This window comes from Acipenser ruthenus, chromosome 25, assembly GCF_902713425.1.
Source record: "Acipenser ruthenus chromosome 25, fAciRut3.2 maternal haplotype, whole genome shotgun sequence".
NCBI classification, from domain to species: Eukaryota; Metazoa; Chordata; class Actinopteri; order Acipenseriformes; family Acipenseridae; genus Acipenser; species Acipenser ruthenus.
The window spans coordinates 17851837-17876773 of NC_081213.1; the positions used below are offsets into that span (position 1 = coordinate 17851837).

At 36.7% G+C, this 24937-nt stretch overlaps 2 protein-coding genes across 2 annotated transcripts in view; both read right to left on the reverse strand.

The window, feature by feature from the left end:
* Positions 1-4670, reverse strand: part of LOC131696809 (carbohydrate sulfotransferase 11-like) — a 42495-nt gene extending 37825 nt beyond the window's left edge. The window contains exons 1-2 of the mRNA XM_058999529.1: positions 4305-4670; positions 4055-4228 (exon numbers count right to left, since the gene is read on the reverse strand). Coding sequence (XP_058855512.1) covers positions 4055-4148 — 94 coding nt within the window. The 5' untranslated portion in view covers positions 4149-4228; positions 4305-4670. The remainder of the gene's footprint in view (positions 1-4054; positions 4229-4304) is intronic.
* A 10842-nt stretch (positions 4671-15512) lies between these two features.
* LOC117413679 (uncharacterized) overlaps positions 15513-24937 on the reverse strand; it is a 30257-nt gene continuing 20832 nt past the window's right edge. The window contains exons 26-33 of the mRNA XM_059000376.1: positions 24287-24303; positions 23545-23570; positions 22952-22996; positions 22533-22619; positions 21769-21911; positions 20794-20983; positions 17334-17480; positions 15513-16426 (exon numbers count right to left, since the gene is read on the reverse strand). Coding sequence (XP_058856359.1) covers positions 16294-16426; positions 17334-17480; positions 20794-20983; positions 21769-21911; positions 22533-22619; positions 22952-22996; positions 23545-23570; positions 24287-24303 — 788 coding nt within the window. The 3' untranslated portion in view covers positions 15513-16293. The remainder of the gene's footprint in view (positions 16427-17333; positions 17481-20793; positions 20984-21768; positions 21912-22532; positions 22620-22951; positions 22997-23544; positions 23571-24286; positions 24304-24937) is intronic.

Sequence of the window (24937 nt, forward strand, 5' to 3'; positions counted from 1 at the left end):
TTTTGGTGTCTGGGACACAGTTATAAAAAACATAATCTGGTCTGTGATCTACGGAGATTTCTGATGTGATTAAATCTCAGTTTGCATCAAATCTAAAGGCAGTGTGTCTGACCCACAAAGCAAACCAGTAATACAGATTTAGTTAAGCAGGCTAGCTGGGAGAGAACTCAGTCAATTCATTTGTAAATTTCAATAGCAATCACCAAGTCAACCCATCTCTAGTCCAGTTTTTTAGCGAGTTGTAATAAAAAAATATTGGCTCTGGTATTTGCGGATAAACTATACGCAAAGCAAGTTAATTACTAGCGTGCTTTACTGCTCTGTTCACAATGCTACCATTGTGTTGGCATTCTCGAACCACCTCTTTCATGGTCCCCAATGTCTCAATGGGTTGAAGTCCAGAATGTTTTATGTTAAAACAGTTGGGGACTGTTCTAAGTGTTCGTTCCAGTACAGGGAAGGTTAAGGCAAATTGGCCCCTCAAGATATGTTTGCTATGGGAATTTTACATCAGGGCTGTTGATAGAGGCTCAAGCAGTTGTGTATAAAAGTTACGTTCCTTAGCAGATTTTAATATTTTAAAAAAAGATGCTTTATATCAAAATTACCAGGTTTACCAAATAATATCCTTATTCCAAGCTGAATTTCTGTAGTGCGGTGGTTTGATAAATAGCCACTAGTGGTTGTCAGCTCTGTCTTCTTTGAAATTCTGATTTGTAATAAAGGTCGTTCCCCCTCCCCCTCCCATTCCCATTTACTTACTCTTAGTTGCCACGGTTTCAGATGGGGCAGAAAATACTGCTGCACACCCCTAGTGGTCATTTCTAAAACCGCCTCCCTTCAGAAATGCTGTTTTTTTAAAATGATTCAAGCAGAGATAGCAATACAGTAAAAGCAGCGTTCTTCAATTTATCGGCCGCCAGTGTCTTCCTTCTGACCCGTCGCATGTCAGCTGCGGTGCTGCCAACTGGGCGGGTTTTCCGCAAAATGTGGCTGTTCTTAATTACGCTTTGCAGGAAAATCACTTTAATTTATGGGGTTTTAACGTGAAACAACTACACAGGATTTTAAATAGTCCAAGTCTTTACTTTCTCATTAAAAGGCAGAATGAAGAACGCTGAAACAAGAGCACAACATTAATAAATGACTAGTCTGTATTAATGTTAATACAATTACGAATAGTGATTGTAATAAAGTGTGTCCTGCATGTATTCTGTAAATTATAGATCAATCGCTTATTAAAATGTTGCACCCTCGTTTGCATGCAGTTTCATTCTGCATGCACCAAAACACATACATTAAACCAATTTTACTACAAAATGGCAAGCAGGGGTCAATCATTCTTAAAAAAAGAAAACGGAGGGGAAAACAATCCTAAATATAATAATAATATTCAAGTTATATTTACTAACCCCTAAAAAAGGAAATACTTCATAAATTAGAAAGCTACTTGTTAACAGTTAATACAAAAGGACCACTTAAAACTAGCGTTTCTAGTGGCAAACCACACCGCCATTTCAACTGTGGATAATTGTCTGCGATCTCAAAGACATCCAGTTGCAAATTCATTTTTATTTTTTATTATTGTTTCTTACAGGAAGAAGTAGGCAGGTTTTTGCAAGAGTAGCTGCCCTTCATTACAAATGCTAGTTGCAGATACTCACGGTTGAAAGGTCACCGCTATCTACAGGGTATTTGTGTTCCCCAACAAGCGATATTAACTGACAACACACCACAATACAGGAACAAGTGATCACTTCACTTCATCTGGTAATAACCCTTCTCCTTCCTTGTTTACAACACTGTACGTAAGCTATCTTCAACCAATAACTTTAGTCACACACTCGGTAGCCTATGCATATTCATTCCCATTCGCGTCAGTACACCATAATCTAGCGTTTAATATCTCTTTTTTTACAGTTTACTGTTATTTAAATGTAATAGTTCTAATAAAATTAAGGGTACTAGCATACTACAGTGAAATATTTGATTTGTATTATTAAATGTCAATCATAAATCCACACGCACATCATGAGCGCCCTGTGCCCCACCTTTGGACATTGCCCTCCAGTGAATGTCATTGAATACCCCTGCAGTAAAGTACCCCTTTAATTTGTATTATGAAAAGACATACAAAAGACTGCAATCACATTTTTGTAAATCTATGCCATAATATTGACATTACTGAAAGACACTTAGACAAACATTGTCTTTCTCAATGTCTTGAACCAGAGAGTGCTTTATACTCAGTGGAATACTGACTTCAACAGCCACACTGCTCTAAATGTCTTTTAAAAAACACAGTCTCCAATTTCCTGTTGCCTACTTCCGGTGTACTACATATAAGCCATCAGCTTCAAATCACATTTAAGATGACTGTTACATTACCTTGAAAACAGCAGTAATTCTACAGGTGTACCCGCAAAATGATGCAAGTAAAACAATGAAAAAAAGGAACATCTTTATTTAGTTTAAGGAGGGGGAAAGCTGGGATGCCTGAGATAGATACTACAAGGTTTCAGATGAAGGCCAGTTCACACAAAGGATCAACCAATAAATAAAACAGTCATCCAGGAATTATATTTTATTATAAAGCTTAACAATTGTGGAACATTGCAGCCTTCCCCGACACAGACATTTAACACAAATAAAACGCGCGGGCATGGCACATTAAATGCCAATGGATAGTTTAATCTAAACCTGAAAAAGTTGTTTCCAAGATGAACAGCACAACCCAGCTTACTGAATGTGCTTCAGACTTGAAGAATGTCGCTATAAACTGTATTAAACAATAAACTGGCTTACAGAACGCAGCAGTCTGTACAGAAATACATTTTATGTCACCATCCTCACTGCTTTGGGAAAAAAGCCACGTATAAACAGTAAATGGCACTACATTTTAATTCATTTATCAAGTTGAGACGGAGTATCGACAGAACTTGTTTAAGAGACAGCGTCGTGCAATATACAGCAATCTAAATTAAAGAACATTGCTGAAACAGCTGCATTTGTATTTCTACAAGTAAAAGCGCTGACATTTACATCATAATTGAGTTTAATTTTGGCTTCATAATAATAATAATAATAATAATAATAATAATAATAAAGCAAAGTTCGATTTATGCATTGAGGACATGCCCTATACATCATCTCCACTAGTGTCCTGCCGCTGCCTGTGAGATCTGCGGTCATCCTTACAGTAAAAGTTTAATAGCCAGGCATTTCTGCAGACCTCCTCTCGCAATACTCCACATTGGCGTTTTAAATTCGAATGAGTATCCGCGGACTAAGGCACGAGTACGTTGAAGAATTCGCCTGTATGCATTGCTCTTAAAATGGGTCACAGGTGACCTCAGCGTTTTCGGTACGTGGTTTGTGTAATTAAGCACAGGTGGGATGAAATACTTTGTTTGGAAATTCAACAGCTATACAATGGAAGCGGTGTTTTCAGCTTTGTTTATAGTCTGCCTTTCAAAACACAAGCTACACAGGTGTAACTGTTCTTTGGGACGGTGGTGCTGCACATTGTATTACACGCTTATCACAAATGTATAATTAAACTCCAGCAACATCGCAAATTATTTAAAGTCAGATACAGTGGGCACTGTCCGTTTTCACTCTCAAGGCAAACTATACTTTTGAGTTTAAAGCGGATTCAAATAAAATAAGGTAGGCTGAACTTTGTTTCAAAGTCAGCATTGTGACACGAAATTGCAAGTAAAAGTTTCAAATGGAAAAAGATGAGAATAGGGTAAAGCAAAAAACATCATGGAAAAGAATATTTACACACCGTATCAGCATGTCTTTAAGTAGAAACCATACAACCTGCTGCTTTATTTAGAAAGTTGACTAAAAACAAACAGACAGAAATGCACTTTGAGTTGGTTATAACAAAATCATTACCAGCAAAACGTTTTGTAACAGAGTGACAATGTTGCAATGCTCTCGCATAAATAACGCTGTTACATTGTAACGTCCTTCCTATTTTCAATATGAACCACATGGCAGCGAGAGTCACTTTTATAAAGCAAGCGATACATTAAAAGACTCTTACCTGGGTTTGAGTTACTTTGGAAGTAAAAAATCACAAGGACAAAAGACCCAAAACATGTAGCCAAAACCAGCCTGCAGATTTTCGGCTTCCTCATCCTGATCCTGCCTTACAGATCACAGGTCCCGGGAGGTGAAACATACGAACTCGGGTTTGGTTTTTTGTGTTTAGTTTTTGCTGGCAAAAAAACAAACACAACTTTCAGAACACGTAGCTTAACAGTTTAACCACTTGAAAACTCCATGATCCCTACCATAAATCTCTTCCACTCAGCAACCAGCAGCAAAACGTAGAAATATAACTGAATCATCCAGGGGGAGGTACCATCTGACCACAGAACGGTGATTACCACAAACGCGTTACTCTTTTGTTCGCCTGTGTTTGCTTTCACGTGTGTCCAATGCTGTACTTTTTAAAACGTCGCCGTGTTTTCAGTGATTAACAGTTCAGTCCCTTGCAAAAGAATGTGGATCCAAATTTGCGATTGAAACAAGGTATTAGCTACGGTATTGATCTCCCCTGTTTATTGTATTTAAAGTGCTCATTGAATTCAATGCACGAGTAGTGGCTCAAGGTGGCTGTCGGTATTGCAGCTGCTCCACAGAACAGTTGTTAAGACCCCCAGCTTTTGGAAACAATCAGAAGTCCGTGTTTATAGATAGCTGTCACTCATACATCGTTTAGTCATGTGTGTGTTCCGGCCGATAACTTTCCTGTGGTAGAAACGTTACTCTTCAAATCACTGCAGACCTGTGTAAAAAAAAATTTTTTTCCTTCTTTTTAAATAGCTTTGCAGTAGAAGACGATGGGTGAAGTTACATTTTGTTAGTATTGGAAGGATTAAAACGAAACATAAGTATATTATTATTATTATTATTATTATTATTATTATTATTATTATCATTATCATTATTATAATAATAATAATAATAATAATAATAATAATAATAATAATACTGTGTTATTTCCACTTGTCAAATAAATGTGACTATATACTGTAAGCATTCTTAAAGAACTAATTTATTTGTAATTCATCCCATATAGAAAGTTAACTAATACTTAAAAATAAATGTCGCACCTCCTGTTGTTATTATTGTTTAACATTTTGAGAATTTGTTCTTATTTACTTTTTCTAAAGTAAATTCAGGATATTCACATATTTCAATTCAACACCGCGGGACTAACTTCATCATTTATGCAGTAGGTCACATGGTCTGATTTTGAGCAGCCAGTAGCTAGTGCTAATGTCTAAGAAAAATATTTAAAAACCAGAGCACTCCATTAGGAGGCAGTGTGGTCCAGTGGTTAAAGTCCAGGGCTTATAGTTATAGCCACGTGGTCAGCGGTTCAAATCCCACCTCTGCTACTGACTGACTCACTGTGTGACCCTCAGCAAGTCACTTAACCTCCTTGTGCTCAATCCAGCAGATGTTAAATCAATGTCCTATTGTAAGTGATTCTGCATATAGTTCACCGCCTACACCTGTAAAACACTTAGTGATGATGGTCCACTATGAAAGGTGCTATATAAAGATATTAATATCATTGTTGTATTTGATACATATTGCAACAGCATGCTGTACATAACTGCATAAAACACAAACCTCTTTATACTGTAATCGATCTGTTCTCAAATAAAACAAAGTATCCTTTATCCCTGTTCACAGCGTTTGTTTAAATGATCTGTAAGCAACAGGTGGCAGATCTGTCATTGTTTAACCTTTGACAGCTTTTTTTCCTGATAAACCTTCATTTTAGGGAGAAGCAAGTCATTTTATTGTCACATTACCACAGGATCTCAAAACTATTCAGAGTTAAGAAATTACAAAACAATAGCGAGGTAAACAGGACAGATGAACATTTTATGTCATATTACACTTTTAAACAACTTCAGGAAATTATGAGACTGGAATAATAATACACACATATTTGAAAATATAATATTTATTTGAGGTCATTCATCTTTAAGTCTTATGTCATTCTGAGGTCAAAAGATTTAATGGGAGAGTAAAAGTGAGGGCTAAATAATGACATGTCAGAAATCAGACCAGCACTGTGATCGACAAACAGGCCTCAGATCCACAGAGTCAGACTAGCACATTTCTTAAAATGTCAGTTTGAAGATATAGCAATTGAATCACTGGGATTTAAAAATGTATAGAAGCTGATACCCATAATAATGCAACAATTTCCAGAAATGGGTTGCAGCAGTCAGACTAAAGGCATGATATGAATTCGACCAAACTGTATTTAGACTTGTTGGTATTCTTTTAATGTTTTTGTACCGACCCACTCACTCTAACACCACATGCACAAAGAATTTTCATTTAGGACCTCCTAGGTAAAATACTTTTTTTTTTGTTCTCCTCTTAGTTGAAGAAGCAAAAAATATAGCAAACTACACCACAGATTAAGCTTTGTGAATAGGGTTTATGCAGATTAGAATGAATATGGGAATTACAGGATTTCTAGATTCAATCCACACAGCTGCCTTGCTGGCCTAGATATTCACTATGACAAAAACTTTTGTACATAGAGGGTTATGGTATTTGTTGACAGTAGTGTGGGTTCAGTTGTTTATGTACTTTTTGTATAAATAACTGCTGACCACTCTTACTTTTTTTCTAACATTTTTGAACCATGAAATGTCTTGGTCAGTATCTAATACAATCATAACTGAATCAGGGGGGGCTGTTTCCATTTTGCTTGAATCATGCATTTCCAAAACAGATGAAGTGGATGGTTTCAGGGTAGGAATTTCATGGCAAAATAAGGGAAGATAAATAAGTGATGGGGGTGAGCTCACTGGAGTGATTCTCAGTATTTCAGATCTGTCTTCTGGAACAGTGAGCAACATTCCGAATTCTTCTTGATTAATTACTTTACGAAGGAGTCGGAGAGTACAAAAAATAATCCATTCAAACTTGAACACTTAATCATACATTCTCACTGATAAAGCTATTAAACAAAGTCTACAGTACACTGTGCACAATTATAAGGTAAAAAGAAAAATGTTCTTGTCCAGTTCCCAGTAGCTGATTGTTCTCAAACTATCAATGATTCAGCATCAACAACATGACAAGTTAACCCATTCCATTCTGAAGAAGTGTCACCTATTTTTTGTCCTAAGTCTACTTTCATTTCATTTCCAGCTGTGTCCCCTGGTTCTGGTTTCTGTGGCGCGATCAATGTATTTATTATGGTTAACTTTGTCAATTCCGTTTAAAATTTTAAACGCTCCTTAATAATCACTTTGAAAACGAAAATAGCTTGCATGACATAAAATCAATGAAACTCCACATTTCAAGTGCATGCTGCAACCATTCATACTTTTGCTGCAGTTATTAGCCCATATAAAGTTACCACAGTATTTTTGCAGTTTTACCATGCCTCTTCAATGGTTATGCTATGCATTTACCATAGCTTTTAGTTTTTCTTTTGTTCTAATATTGAATTATCATTTTTCTCAATATGTTTTGTTGTTGCATATAAAAGTTGCAAAGGTTCCAAAGCACGATGTTTTGTAAGTCCTTGCAGAATTCAGAGCAAGCGTCAGAATAGCCCTTCAGTGGTTGGGTGTTTATCAAATGTAACACAATCTGAACAAGTCCTCATTTGACTACTATGGAAAATATCCCACTTGTCAAGCCATTAAACCCTGAATAATTGGCTTGCCTGAGGCTCATTAGGGTTGCAAGGTAAGGCATGAACTCAGGAGGAAATTTTCCACAACCCCACCGCAGGGTGCCCCTAATTGGACCTCAGAAAGCAGACTTCACAGCTTTAACTTCAAAGACAGAACACAGCCCCCTGCTGGTCACAGATGGAGTTCTTTTGATCTGTCAGTAATCCCAAACCTAATAATTTGAATTGCTGGTCTGATAAAATTCTTACTTCAGCACAGTATAACCCCCCCCGCTATAATGTGTTCATGCTTTTTTTTGAAGCAACTACAGTCAAGTATGTAACATTTCCAAGCAACTTTCCCCCCGTTTGATTGAAAATGTCACATTCAAGGAACTGCTTCAGCTGTTAGCCAGACTGTCCTCTTCAGTGTCATTTCTTCAACATCTGTTTCATTATCATGAAATCATGAAACTCTAGACTGTTGTTGGCTTCTTTAACAAGAAAAGGTTTGTAAATATCCAGCTTTATTGAATAGTTTCCCATCTGAAGCACAGGAGACAGGATTATTCACTTGCAGGTTGTAGCAGGAAAACAATGTCTTGATTTGTGTCAAAGTGAAAATAACCTATGGAAAGGCACTTATAAAAGTTTACCACAGTTTATTTGCCCCTACTTTTTTTCATCATTTACCCTGGTTTGCCATGTTTAATAATATGCTTTACCATACCTCACTATTCTTTATCATGCTTTCACTACGCTAACCCTTTGCTATGCTTTTACTGTGGGAGACTCTTTTAAAAGGGGAATGGGCACCAAACAAAAATATACTTATTGGTAAGGCTTTGGTTTATATACCCCTTTAATTGTCAAAACAAACTCAAATTTGTTTTAAGTTACTGTACAGGAACAACAGGATAAGGTTTTTACATTCTGCTTTTATTTCTTGAAGTGATATTAAGTGGACTGATAAATGTGACTGCTATTGAACAGAATGTAATGATAACCAAAGTGATATTATCAGGAGCTTTTCTCCATTGACTCCCATCATATTCTGACTGGAACACTGCAATGTGATCATAATATAAGCTGAGAGAATGATCATGTTAATGTATTTGTAAACCAGGTTGGTCAAAGGAGGTACCATGCTGTTTACAGACACAGTGCCTGTTTCACTATAGTTACCCTCATAAACATGGCATAAATGTCTGCGCATCAGTTTTTGCAAGCATACGTTGTACATTATAAAAACATGGCTTTAAAAAGAAAGACCTGGCACAGCAGACATTGTTTATTTTAATGACAGACTACCGGCTTTCTCTGTGATCTCTTATAATTGCTTGCCGTTGTGGCAGTTTTAATTTATATATAGTGCCACGTTTGATGGGTTTTGGATTTTAAATCTATGCAAAGTTTCAATCAATGAGCTGCATGTTGCCACTGATAAATGTATCCCCTACTCCCAAAACTAAATGTAAAGTCATTTAACAGAGTGCATAACTAGATTTCAACCCTGCTGGCTTCATCTGCTTCTACATCTCAGTATTGAAGCAACAGAGCTCAATCACTCAGAATGATGGATAGCATTGTAAAAGTTAAGGAAAAGGAAAAAAAATAAACTTTAACATAACATTAGGCAATATACCCTGTAATTGTACAATTGTAACTGATATGTATAATAAACTATATTTATGCTTGTATATCCATTTGGTAAATGTACAGTATACAGCTGAGGGCAGATTTATGCACATTCTAACTACCTTGGGGACTGGTGTCTGTAATGTATAACTATACTTGGGACTGATTCCCAGTTTGTTTTAGATTTTCGTCGGAGTTCCAGCTGTTTGAAATGGCCTTTAATTCAGTACAGTATTCTGCTTCCAGTAAAATAGTAGCTTCAAAATGAATTTCCCTTACTATCATGCTTCCAATCATTGTGACTCGATCTGGGTTCCGTTGATGCAATATTGAGTTGTACAAATGTTCTCTAAATCTGCCTTTACTTGGCTTTGAGCATGTCTGAAGCACATTCCTCATTCCATTCAAATGATATGACAATGTGTCCAATCAACTCCATTTTGGGGCTGGAGTACAGTATACAGAAATATCCCTTTTTTTGTTATTTGGAAAATGAAGAACAGCTGTCTTGTAAAAACACAGGTGGTAATCGCATATTATTATTATTATTATTATTTATTTCTTAGCAGACGCCCTTATCCAGGGCGACTTACAATCGTAGGCATAGTAAACAATGTAATGAATGTTTTTTAATCCTGCTTTTGAACACTTAGTGGATTGCAATGTTGTCGGGTGCAGAAGATTTAAAAACGATTTTGCAACCTCGAATTTATTTGGCCCTTCTGAAAATCCTGCTGTCATTTATATATACCGTACCAGTACTTTTCTGTTTCCACCCCAATGAATTGTTCAACAGCTTGGAATAATGAGTGATTCAATTTCCTATTGTATGCCATTTTATAATTCAATACATCCATATAGGGGAGAGAATTCCACTAGCCCAAAGAAGTTGTTCACTCCTATTGGAAATGTATCCAGAATGTATCACAGCTGTTCAGTATTTCACACCTTTCTCCAGCTGAGGCAACGTCATGAATAATTCAAGGGGACTGCTTTTCATATCAGGGCAGAAAAATACAGCAAAAGGAAACTGTTTCTCCCAGCCAAAGGCACAGTGACATACCTAATTGATTAACCTTGGGTCCTTATAGACAACTTCTGAGTGTCATCTCAGCTTGGTAATTGAGTTGATACCAAACAACAGTGAGAGATGCCAACAGCTTAAATTCTGCTTCCCTTTAGTGAGGGATGAGCACCGTTGGTTTAAAACACTGCAGCACATGGTCTGCCTCACTCTTGACCAGAAAATGTCATCTTTAGTGGGATAGCATTATGTACCCGTCTGTTACAAATACACTGTGGAGGAACCCCTCGCAGACCACAGCATGGCAACACAATGGATCTGGAACAAAAATTGCACAGTTGTCCTAATTCAGGAAGAACTCTGGTTGTGATATGTTTCCATGGTACTGTATCACAGCACTGGTAACATGTGAACATATTACCATTCATTCTAGCAATGGATCATACCATTGTATCTGCTGCATTTCATTGCCATTGAGGACCATTTAGTAAGCGAAGGGCATATTGTTGATTTGTAAATAGGAGTCATAACATGTTGGTGTTCTCCCTTAGGAATGCTACAAACAGCACCTGAAACACTACACTATGCGTTCTACTCTGGATACCTATTTTGAGATCATGGCTCATTGGTTTATTAAACTTCACATACTGCATATGCTAGTCTTCCTGAATATTTGCCATGACCCATACATAAACAAAACAGTAGTATATTACAGATATTTAAGGGTGTTATATTGCAATCCATATAAACAGTTTCAGATCTAAATACTGCAAATATAAAAAACAAACATATGCATATGCTCCAGCTGTATTTCCAATACAATGTTATCAATATAACAAAGCAACATGGTTTGGGAAAAAGGCAACCCGCTGTTTCCCATTCTAAGTTATAATACAGCTGGAAGATATGATATGTATACAGCAGTGTACCAGGAACATTCCTATTTGGGTCATATCAGACACTTTCACTGTAGTTAAACTGTTACTATCTGGTACCTGCTGTACCATATGAAGATGAAAAAGAAACAGCAAAGACTAACTGGGAGAAGCAGACTGGAACACTGGGCCAAACAGCAGGACGTCAAATAAGTATCGATATGGTAATTACCTTGCTGCTGGGTAAACATCTTCCGCAAGTATCTTTTTTCCAGTTTAAATATGAGCGCTGGTGTCTCTTTTTACAGCAACTGACTGAACAACCACCAGACAGATACTATAAAAAGTAATTAAAGCCAGATTCTTGAGATAATTATACTACTTAAGCAATTCAAGCCTGATTAGCGGTCATTAGTGTCTTGTTGTTGGCCGTGTTGAAAGGGGGATTTCTGTACATGGTCAGCAGCCAAGGTAATCATGGTTTAATTATGATTACAAACTGTTAAACATGCTGAGTACTTTAAATGTTTTCTTTAAATGACTGATTTATTTACCCATGTTTTGCTTTTTCATAAGTGTCTATAATGTGTCATTAACAGTATATACAGTACAGTGGCATGTCATCGCCTCTAACTCTTACCATATTTAAAAAGTAAGTAATAGACATATGTACTGTAATGTATGCTGGACCAGCCAAAGAGTCTTTATATTAGTAACACCACCACACAGTATTTAAGTAACTGCAACAAGAACCACTCCGAATGATTAGATCATAAAAACGTAAGGGGACAGTAAAGACAAACTAAGAAAATTCAATTGGAAGCTACTTACTCATTAAGTACAGTGTAACAGACTTCAAATACAGAGGAATCAAGATCTCTACAATATATATATACTGTAGAAGTCAGATATGTGCACCAAAGAACCCTTACAAATATACTGTGTTATAGTATTTAAATCAATGTATTGTTATGTCATTCACTATTTACCAAATGCATGCAATTTAGCATATTTAGCGAATTTCTCAGTTCAGTTCCATACTCCATAATCATCAAATAAATGTACAATTCATTACAAAGTCTGTATCTTTTGTAGTTTGTCCTGAACTACTGAACCAAGGAATGCACAATCAGCACATGCAGAAACCACTTGATTGCCATTCATGTCACTTATAATCATATTTTCTAAAATAATTGTTCATTATTTAGGTAGGGTTTAAATCAAACGTGGCTAATCTACAAGGGCATTACATAATATTTGACCATTCCTCATACTCACCTAATTTCTTCAGGAGGATGTGGTGGAAATCTTAAGCAAAGACTGTTCTCTAGAACCACCTGTAGTCATCTCTTTTCAGACTGTTCCTCTTGAAACATCAACCGTTTGTGCAGTGTTATATACAAAAGAGCCTGTCAACCAGGTGCCTACAGTAAGTCTTATGTCAAAGTCTGTCACATCTGTTTTGTTGCCCATCATGGCTGAAACTGTCGAGGAGATTCATCTTTTTCAAAACCACAGGAAAGTTGTCACGGATTGTTAAAAGACATAATTGTATATAGCTCTGTGATTTCTGAGCTCCCAATTCCCAAATCGTATCTTGCCATGTGCACTTTAAAGCATTTTATTTAATGGTTGCTGTGAAACTTTTCCAGCTCTGGCATATTTTTTATATTGGCATAGCCGTGCATTGTTCTCATGTGTTCAAAACAAAAGAAAAAAAGAATAAACAGTATTGTGGTTTCACAAAACAAGAAGACCTCATATAAAATACCCAGAGTATTGTCAGTCTGGCAGTACAGTACATCCCTTGCTAGAGTGGTTGCAATATGTAAAATAATGAAGTTAAAAGGAAATGTTTTGAACGTTGCACAATCGATCCAATCTTTTGTCAACAGCTTTGTGAATGTAGTACTCCCACACGTATTTATTCTATTAATAATAAAGTTGTATTAATGGAGAACACAGTAACACATATTGACAAAACCTCAACATCTCAGATAATAACCTGACTGACCTGATCAAAATACAGTGTGCCTAAGGCTACAGGTTCAATTTGTTTGTTTCGGTGATGATAGGCAAGACAGCACATCTGACAGACAATGATAGAGGGATGATTGTTGCCGCTTCTGTATCCAACTGAACAAATCACTTGCATGTTTTACGAGGGACAGTCTCAAAAGCGATGACTCTATGGGTCATTCTGGAGATCAGATTGGCTGCAGTTCTCCACCCCTTCATAAAAGAAAACACTGAAGAATGCTACAATGTGAACACCTTGAAAACTTGCCATGTAGAATTAGTGCTGTTCCGGCTGCCTATAATCCTACACCCGATTGGGAGGTGTTTCTATTTTCATTGTTCAACCTCTGTATTTACCCCTGAGAGCTGTACTTCAGTTAATTAGCAACCCTATGGCCGATGAGTTCAGTTTGCATCTTTCTAAAAGGCACCGCTCCTACCTGCGCTGACAGCTTGAACCACAGAGAGTGAATGAAACACTTGTCCACTATACACCCGCAAGGTGAGAAAAGAAAAGCTTTTCAGGCAGAAGGAAATCCTGGCAGAACACAGAAGTGCCGTCAGTTTTCATGCTGACTTGCATAATTGCGCTGTGCCCGCTATACAGATGCTAGTCTGTCGCAGGACACCATCAGCTAGAGGGTAATCTTTTTGAAACTCTTCACTCTAATACAACATTCCATACATGTACACGAGTTCCAAGTTTTTTGAAAAGTAATGTTTGTATTGTGTGATGATTCCAGGGTCTAGCAAACAATCGCAGCATTGAGAATGCTACTTGCAGGCATTCCTGCAGCACATTTCTGTTTTCATGGTTCATTCCAGATCCCCCTTTGGTTTTACCTTGGCTATATTCTTTCAGAGATATTACTTACCTGGAGCAAACAATGATTTATAGACCTCGTCCAGGATCAGTAATTGATAGTGTGTAACACAATATCATTTATGTTGTGAGGAGCTTTGCTTTGGTTGTATTTGTTTGTATAGGGTGACATATAAAACAGGCAATATCACATGTCATGCCGATTATGATGTTCTCTGTTAAATCTACGCCACACATCAAAATGAGCTGAATTAGTTTATCTATACTTTGCTGAAAGAAACGGAGAGACTTCTGGGACACCCTGTATATTTGATTATTTCCTCTTTTTACATCTGTTATAGCAAAGTTAGATCTGTTAGTTGTTTATTGGTTTATTGAAAATCAATAATAAAAAATGATCAACTAAGTTGCACTGGAGCACACGCTTAGTAAATCTGTCCCCTTGTCTTTCACAGGAGTTAGACAAAAACTACTGCTGTGCTATGCAGCATACTCTTTAGTATAACTGCAATTCCTTGACTGACTCATTTATTATGCCAATGAAGAGGTGATCTGTCAGCTGGGGATTTTTACAGATGTTTCACAAGAAACAGTCTCAGAATTGACGTTGTGAAAAAGGACTTTGCTGCAGACTTTCCATCTAAAACTTTCCTGAGGGTAATGCAGGTGGTGGTAATCATTGAGCAATGGTCACATATCCCTCCAGAACAACCCAGGTATTTGTCTCAAGCTTAGTATCACAATATTGGTCCTGTTGCCATGTGTAATTCAGGCTTCTGATGGGACCAAAAACAGCCTACAAGACTGACTTCTGACAGTTCCTTCTGCACTATTTGCAGCAACTGTCAATAAAAAGCATGCTACTTCTAATTGAATACTGTATATAATTTCCTTTTTTTTCAAAAGGATAATTGTCAAACCAGCAAGAGTTTTTGCAGTTTAAATAACATGCGGCAGAAACCGAATTCTAGTTAATTTTGATGATGACAGACAAAACAACATTTTCTGGAGTGCTATACGAGATTCAATCTGACTTGGCACTGCCTAACAGAAGCCCAAAATGGCTTTTAAAAACAGAATGAATATTTTATGTTGCACTCAATCGATCCAGTAAAAGTTCTAAGAAATAGAGGAAACTTGAGTTGAAGTCACTAACAGTTGGTAAACAAAATGACTGCCTGCAGGATATAAACTGCAAAGAACATGAACTGTAGACTATGGGTCCTGTTCACAATACATATGATTTTAAAGTCTCTTTTCTCAAATAACAATATGCTTTTTTTCAATGATCAACACTGGAAAGAAGCTCATTTGGTTTGCTGCAAGCTGCTAGCTCTTCTAATGTATATAATGGTGTATATATGGTGAAACGTATAGGTAAACATTAAAACTCAGTAAATGCTTGACACATGGAAGCAAATAATACAATTATTTTATTTTAACATACAGTCTATGCATTTCAAATGTCTGTGTTGTCTTCTACCATTAAAATAAATAAATATAGGCATTTGCATTTATAGTCACTTTACTGCAGAGTCATTCCCTTGATTACTTTTACTGGCTCAAACTAATGTTGGTTGATTAAGGTAAAGTACAGTGCTGTAAAATCTTTACAGGTCCTCGTATCTAAGCAGTTATTTGCACTTACCAGTCTAACACCTCAGTGAAGACTTGGTTGTTTTTAACTGCCTAGTATACAACAAAAGGTTTACGATACTTGAAATGCACTATAATCTTATGAAGCTGGTCTTACTGTCTTAAAACATTCTTGTGTACTGGAATGTTATACTGCATTAGGAAAAGTGTTGACAGAAACTGATGTCATGGCTTCCATCATGCTTTTGGATGGTGTTTGGACTGTAAGATCATTGTCTATTAAGCTCACATTTTTAAATGAACTCTCTGGTTCTGTTGGACTAATCTATTATGAATGGACCTCAATTCATTTTTCACATTTCATTTCAGAAATAAAGCTCCAGAGGGGTCTGCCTGGTAGACCCTTCTGAGCAGCACAGGGAGGATGCAGACGGGTTGAAGAAGACAGCTGTCTCGGACCCGAGCGGAACCACTGCATACATCTTTCCTGGCAGCAGGTTACTCTCGGGTTGGAATCAGCGGCAGTAGATTTGTCATATGTTTCTGCACACATTGTCGCAACTGTGGATGGTTGGTAACCAGAATTGTGATTAATGAACTGAGATGCAGTGAATGCTTTTTATTGAGACTTATTTTGTGGTTATTATGGCTGGGTGCTGGACTGTCTGGAGACTCCTCTGTGATTTGTGAAGCGGTCCATCAGCAGCCTCTCTTCAAATGCAGTGGGTAAACTAATATCTGGGGTGTCACTTTTAATTTTCAACAGAACGTAGCGCCTGTAGAAATAGAGAACACAGCAGCACCACTTAAACTGTAATTCGGAAGAAACTTTGTGCAATAGGCACCGTGCTTACGATCATCATCCAGTGTGTTCTTGTGTAATGAGATGGACGAGAATAAGAGCCTTTTCTTTATTGGGTTGTTGTTTTCATCACAATGGGGTGGAACTTGTGGTGGATAAAAAAGGATATTGCACAATGGTTAAAGTACTAGACTGCTAAAGAAAAACATACCGTGTTTGAAACTAGATCTATGAGCTATTTAAACTTATAATGATGTTAGTGTTTGAGGAAGGTCTATATATGCTGAGGCTTACATGTCTTTGGTTGGTGTATTTATAATGATATAGGCTTTCTTTCTGGGACAGGATAGAGACTGGTTAAAAAGAAATGTATATGTAATTCGATTGATTGATTGATTGATTGATTGATTGATTATTTGATTGATTGATAAATAACTCACATTAGCTTGGATCAGATAAAAAGAAAAACAGAAATAGGTTGGCAGACCTATACATTTATTTAATTACACACATAAATACAGATATAGAGACATGCACTTGTTTAAAAAATCAATTTACTAATAGGTCAGTTATTTGTTTGTAATTCCTGTCTACAAGACTATACTGCTAGACTGTTTAAATTTAAAAAGTGTCCCTATTGAAGCTTTTACACAGTTCTGGACCTGCATTTTCGTGTAAACTTTCATGATCTAAAACATAAAGTTTATATTACAGCAGTAAAACCAACATGAAACAGTTTTTTTTTTGTGTGAAGTACATTTACTGTGAAATAACACACTATAAAAATACTCTGACAAGCCTGCTAAACAGCTGTGTCTTGCTAACATGCTGCAGTATTACCGTGCACTCATATTAGTACAGCAGAAGAATAGCAGGCCTACCTCTTACTGAGGACTGATGGTCTGGACTGGCGTCTCTTCAGAAGCAACAAGCCCCTGGCTGAGTCATTGTCAAATAGATCAGCCGCAGCTTTCCTTTCTCTGTTCTTCTTGATCACATCCTTGGAAGACACTGATATCTGATTTAGCCTGGATCCAAGGAGGCATATAGAGTAGACAATCACAAACCCTAGAATGAATGTGGTCTATCTACATACTGTACACTGACTTACACACACACAAAGGTTCTCCATTCAAAACAGCAGTGTTATATTAAAAAAGAGCTGGACAAAATAACATTTTCTGATTGGCTAGCAACCCTGCCTCCTATAATGTTTACAACGAAGTAAGCCCTGACATGGATAGAGATGGCCTTTACAGAGCAGGAGCTTGTTAATTCTGTCCTGACTCGATTTTTCTTTCAATGAATATTGATCCTTGACATAAACGCTCATTGCATTGATATTAGATGCACAGCATGGTATTTACATACATTAGTTTAAGAATTTCCATATAGTCCTTGTATATTTTACTATAGTCTTTGTGCTAATACTATAGATAGAATAGTATTTGTATATGGGTCTCCTCTATTAGGTATTTGTGCCACTTTTAGCAACTATCTGGTGTAGTACATTGTAAGCATTCAATGACTCTAAAATATGCTCCTGCATGCACTCAATACATAATGATAAATATAAAAAATAAAACTGGTCTACTGTTCTTTCTAAATTGTCACAAGAGACTTTTTGAGTTAGAAAACATGTAATAAACAACTCAGATGCATGCTCAAAAATTAACATTCTGACTATTTCCACTTTTGAAGCAAAAGCAGTGTTATATAGACCAAAAGGTCTGTCCAATATATCTCTCCAAGTGCTTGGCAGCAGATAAGAAAAGCATAAAGGGCCCAGTAAGAAAGAGAATGAATATTTGTATTGTGCATTTTGGAGACACAGTAAATGCCCTTGACATTTATTCTCTTGGCAAGACTGTTAATTCATAGCTAGTAGTAACATTAAAAAGTTTATCACCATGACCAACATAAACTGTATGCACATGTAGAAATGTAAGTTTGATATACAGACAGGTGAACATATGTATTCATATATGCTTATTTCTTTACAATTGAATAAAGGATACACAACAATGTGTCACATACAGACCAAAAGACATACAGTACAAGGCGCTTTTATATATCCCGAGATTTTGACTCCTTATAATTAGTGCTAAAGAATGGCCTTTTCAAGAGTCATCATAACTTGACAAGCAGATGTCTAGGTACAGTATACAGAGAGTCTGTGAGAATGCAGACAGACAGAGTCCATATATCCCCAGATTATGATACTAAAACACATTCCAGATGGACCACTTCAAGCCAGCAGTTTGCTGACTTCTTAAAGCATGAGTCGTCCAAATGGTTTTGTTGGTATTCAAAACAGAATATACTTTAAAGCAAGTACAAATGCAAAGTCACAACTTCAGAGAGAATATTAATTTATAACAAAACAAACCAGAAAGAAGCTAGTCAGAACAATAATTGGACATTGCAATAGTTTTATTTCAGTCAGAAAAGTTCCCTTTTCGTTGTGATAAAATTCGGAATTTCTACTGTAGATTTCTCATCAATATTTACATGTTCTAGACATGAAATGGCTAGCTTGCCTATAAATATAATATTAGTGACTCAATAAAAAGTAGAGTTTGTTTACAAATTGACATTTAACACCATATGAGACACTACACTTTTAAATACAGCTGAGTTCAAATATATTACAAAGGTAAAAGTATAAGGCCAAGTGTTTACCCGAGTTGGGATTCTCCTGGCTATTACAGTGGTCTGTACACATTCGGACAGGAAATTGACTAATTTGTAAACATGGGTGCATGCTCTTGGGACTAAGTTCTGACCATTCTGACCATACCAGAAGTTAAAACACACATGGCTTCCCACAAGTCAATCGTAGCTCATTGACGAGACACTTGAATACACAAAGACTCAGATTTAGCTCTGTTTGGAAAAGGTCTTCATAAAGGCTGGGATAGTATTTATACCCTGGTGAAGGTCCCTCGGGTACCTTCAGTTTCCTGGAAAGTGACTTCACAAGTCTAGACATCAAGAGATTAACTTACATAAAAACATGCACCCCTGTAAGATGACTGAAGATAGCCTTTTTGTAAAAAGGAAAAAAAAAGTCAATTGATTTTAGCCATATTTGATGGAGGGGTACATTTTGTCTGACACTACACCACTGTTTATTACCATCCATTGATCTGTTACAAGTTTTAAAGGCTTATAGCATTATGTGGAGGATACACAAAGCACTGTTTTGCTTGATGTCTTTCAGATTGGACACTCCGGTCTGCCATGTTAGCGCTTAACATCTCGAGGAACCTACTGTGGAAGGCCAGTGTCTACCCTTGCATATAGTAAACCCGATTCTGCTGTAGTATGGTATATTCTGGCATCATTCAGGAAAAAGCAATGATCATGCATGTTATTCAAACAAACAGTGGTGTTCCACTCCTTTTAAAAGTTATGTATACTATACTAAAAGCATAGCAACGTTAAGTAAATCATGGAAAAATGCACAGTGAAAGCTTGACATGGCAGCAACTGGTGCGTCAAGACCTTGCAGCTGCTAATCTAATAAACGTTTAGTGATGCCTGTCTGAATGTCGACATGTGTGGAGCTGTGTGGTGGCAGAGCGTCTCCAGCTACACCCGACTCTCATTAGTGAAGAAGATCCGGCAAGGCAAAGCGCAAACAATCATGATACACCACAGCTAAGAGTGGTAAGCATGGACACAACCATGGTGAACTACAGTAAAGCATAGTACAGGAAATGCATAAGATAAACTTTACTGTGTAATTTACAGTACCAGGGGAAAACCACAACAGCATTCATGTAATCTGCTGCTAGATGAAATGGTAACCGTATCAATCCAGAGATGATATACAAAGAGAAGGAGATGTGATACATTTTATTGGATTAACTAAACAGTAATTAATCACAAGCTTTCAAGACCTCAAATGTCTCTTAGAATAGCTTTACCTTAGGAAAGAATAGTGGTTCAGCTGTAAAAAATATTTTTTTAGGGGAGCTTTTCCACAAGACAAACTATAGAAACAGTACTATATTCCAGTAAGTCTTATAGTATCAGTGGATATTGAATAACATTCAAGTAGGGTTAAGGACTAATGTATGTTTTTATATGGGAGGAAATGGAGTACTGAAAAGGAAACAAAGTCTGGTTGCTATGACTTAGAGGGCTGCTTAACTGACTGTTAAAGGGATTAGAGATCTGAGAAGATTAGTCTAAACAAACACACACCGGAAGAAAAAAACAAAAAAAAACATGTCCTGTATGCAGCTATAACAGAAGTTAGGGGGAAAAGCAGAAGGGAAAGAGTGATTTGAAAGAGGTAGTGAGCATTAACCCTTGCTTTCCTTTTTCACTGACCTGAAAGGATGTTCTTCCCCAGTGGCCCTGTAGGGCAGACGGACCCTGCTGTGTGATTGGGAAAGTGGGGAGAGGGGTTCAGAGAGAGGGGGGCAGGAGATTCCTCTTGGGGGCGTCTTAGAGGTCCGGAAACCAGCGCTCTCCTTCACAGTGAGGGATTCAGATGAAGATGCACTGCAGAAAGGAACGTCTGCAAAAAAAAAAAAAAAGATGAATAAATAAGATCTGTTTAATACACAGCACTCAAACCTTTTAGAAATCGGAATATTTAACACACGGATTGCAAACTTTGCATTTTACAGCGACTGGTTTATATGATTATTAAAAAAAAAAAAAAAGACAACAGAGATATTTGTATTACTAATTCGCATACAAATACCAAAATGAATATCTTAACTATAGGTTAGTTAAACCTTCTTCACACTCCATACTACAAGTGTTTAATTAAAAAAAATAATAATAATAATAAATAAATAATAATAATAATTATTTAGTTTGCTAGTATTTTGTAGCTAACAAAATAGTTCCATAAATGTTCTCCATGATGCACAGTCATTCATTGTATAGTGCATGGGCACTATGTGCAGTTTTGAAAGAAACATGTTTTAGCATGTATTTTAATTGAAATCATAATATCTACTATTGGTTAAAGAAATCTCTGTTTGCAAGCCATGTTTTTAGACTGTCTTGCACTTCCTGGGTCATTTCACACAGAGGATGAAATAATTTCCAGCCTGTCACTGTCATCTTTCCTGTGAACAACCAATTAGTGACCTAAAGTAGTACCATAATTCATGTTTTGAAATGAAAATGCTATGACATGTGTTTATGTACAAACTGCACATTTGAGACCTACAGTATTATTTTGTGAGCTACAATTCACCATTCTTCTGAACTACAAACTCTCTGTAGGGACATTACACCAAAGATGTAAGAAAGAGAGCACGACAGAATGTCCCTCATTCGGTAGCTCACTGTGAGGTGATGTGTGAGAAGGCATGCAGTCCCAGTGGTAAGACTGGCTCTGCCAGTGCTGTAGCCGCTTCATTTCCAGGATCCCTCGATTGAGGTGGACACGCTGATTTCTTTCATTTTTCCGCAGTCTTGAACATTCATGCCTACGGGAAGTTGAGGGGAAACTTTCAACCACCTACAGTTTCTTAATATTTAATTGCTGTATAAGATCCTATCATGTGAGTCTATTGTTACTTCTACTTTGGTCATTTGACCATTCTTTACCAAGCTTACAAACTAATAGCTTAACTAATGAGAACGCTGAATTTCTGCCCTCTAAGACCTATATTTGTCAGTAAATGAAAACTCTCATTACAAAATCAGTTTCAAAGAAGACAGGATTAACAGCTGCATGACCCTGGTATCCCAATATTTATATCAGTTTCATTACAATGCAAGCCTCACCATCCAAAGGTTAAATAATGCAAAGATCCAAACCAAATCCTGGTGCTTTGAATTACATTATTTACCCATCTGCACCAATGCACATTGCAGAAGTTATTTGCATCCTACTGATTTATTTTTAACATGTGCGGAATACTTTGGACTTAAAAGTACATTGATTGGCAGCAATGTGCATTGCATTGTCTTTTTTTTTTATCCACAGGTCAGGTGGAGCCAGTGTAGCACAAGCAAACCTTTCCTAAATGGGCCTAATAATGGTTATCGAAGTGGAACAGAAATAATTTTGTTTCACAACTGTATCACCTAGAAATGTGCCTTACCGTTCCAGCTCTCTGTCTATCCAGCACTTATAATGCTCAAAAGCATCTTGTTTAATCACAAAAGGGACTTTCCTCTCTGAAGATAACCTGTACATGAAAATAAATGCAATTGTTATCATTATATACTATCAGTAGTTTGTTCTGGAACAAGACTTGCTGAAATGGTGTCTGTAGAAGGGATATATAGTCCTGTAAACTGCCATTGCCCCCAAACTCATCATGCTATAGCTGTGATCACTGGGAACAACTTCTGCACGCTAAGGCTGGATATCTACTACAGTCACGCATGGTACTCAAGCCAAACTAGAAACAATGTGCAGTATTTTTTATTTAGAATTAACCACCAACAGCCTGATTGCTGCTTTTGTAATGGTGGTTTGGTCAGGGACCACCAGAGTAAAATAAATTATGAACCTTACCTTTTCAGCTCTTGGGGCCTGTGTACTTCTTCAGTCTTTTTTTCACTGTAAAGCGAACATTGAGGTAGTACTATACTTAGCCTGTGGCTGTAACAATTCCTATTAATCCAGTTTTCTTCTTAAACATCAATTGGGATGACAGTTGTTCAACTAAACTAAAGTCCTGACAGATTTATTTTTTCTGCATCAAATATGATTTTTCACACATTGTAGTGTATTTCAAGTTAGATCCCTAGTGAAGAAACTGTGACTGTATAAAGATAGCTTTAAAACCACTGGTTTGATTTAGTACATTGAAGTACTGTCCAAAAGTTCATTTATATATGTATTTGTTTATGTCAGGTACAATGCTAACAGTGCTGCTATTTACCTGTAACATGGTAGGCAGCTTTGCAATCTGACTTACAACTTTGCTTAACAAACGGTAATTACTGTTTATCTAAGGCAGATTTAAAACCAATACCGTTATGCAATAAAAAACGTCCTTTTGGAAAGTACAGTAACGTAGACTGCATCAAATAATATTGCAGTCAAATGTAAATGGATAGGGAAACTGATTGATGGTTTTAAAAAGGGATTTTCATTCTACATACCTTTGCCAGTGCCTTTGCATTTTATCCTGTCAAATATAAAAATAAAGACAGAAGTTAACTGTATTACAAGCAAAGAACAAACAAAAAAAAAACCCCACATAAGCATGAACAAGAGGTAGATACTGAGATATGCATAATGGGTAAAAGAATGATAGATACTGACAGACACACAGGTAGGTATCTAATGCACCTGGTTAGGAAAGGGATACTGCAGAGGAATGTTTATAGTACTGTTTGATAAATGTGAATAATCCCCAGTCCCCTAACTCACAAACTATAGCTATACCATTTCAAACGTTTGTTTTACTCCATTATAATCCAGTTATTTGGGTCTGTTCCTGTTAAACTCAAAGCTAAAACAGAACTGAAATTCCAGAGCAAAACAATGAAAGGTTTGTTCTGCATGAACACATACAGAACTTAAGCTGTTTCTCAATTCTACTAAGAATTAACATTACACTTTTGTGCTATTAGTTTAGTATATTACATTTCTTCTACTTTGTACCTCATCTAGGCCCAAACAATTGAAAACAGGGCATAGGATTTAATGGTGTACAATAGTTATCTTTTCATGTTTAAGGTCATGACTATAATCAGGTCAAAATCTACCATCTACCATCAAGGTACAGCATGGAAGACTGCACCACAGAAGAATGGGTCTACAGATTATATTTTAGTGTAAAATAGTTGAGACACTGCAGGTTTTAAATCAAAATGGCCACATTGTAAAACCAATACATACCTCCACTTGGATATCATCTACAAAATGAAAAAAAAAAAAAAAGTATTAATCATTATTTTAGCAATGTTTTTTTTTTATTTTATTTATTTATACATTTTTATTTATTAAAGCAAAGAAGTTCCCACTGTTCCCACAGATAGAAGTCTCACAAAACACAAACAAGTCAACAGCAGCTGCATCCAGACACAAAATGAACACATTACAACGTACAAACAAACACAACTGAGGTAAAACTAGTAAGAAAGTTAAAACCCCACCATAAATGTATTCATTGAGGTTACTGTGAAACAAGTATACAATGATAAGAAGTCTCCAAAATATCCCTATTACACTACATTAGCGAATCAAAAATGAAATTTGCTCCAAGCCCAAGGAAGTTGCAAGGTAATCAATATTATACCATATAACACATGCTAACAAAATACTAAAACATGGTGGGTGTTAAGCAAAGGGAACAAAAACATTGTAAAGAGCAGATTAAATAATATTACATGGGTTTTATTGCACAGCTGATTAGCAGTAGACTTAAACCTATTATCTGATTCAGTATAGATCGTTCCTGTCTGTCAAGGTCCCTCCTCTAACTGTCACTGATTTGTCTGGCAGCTGCACAGTGCTTTGTCATTTGTACTGTTGCTCAACATTGAAAAA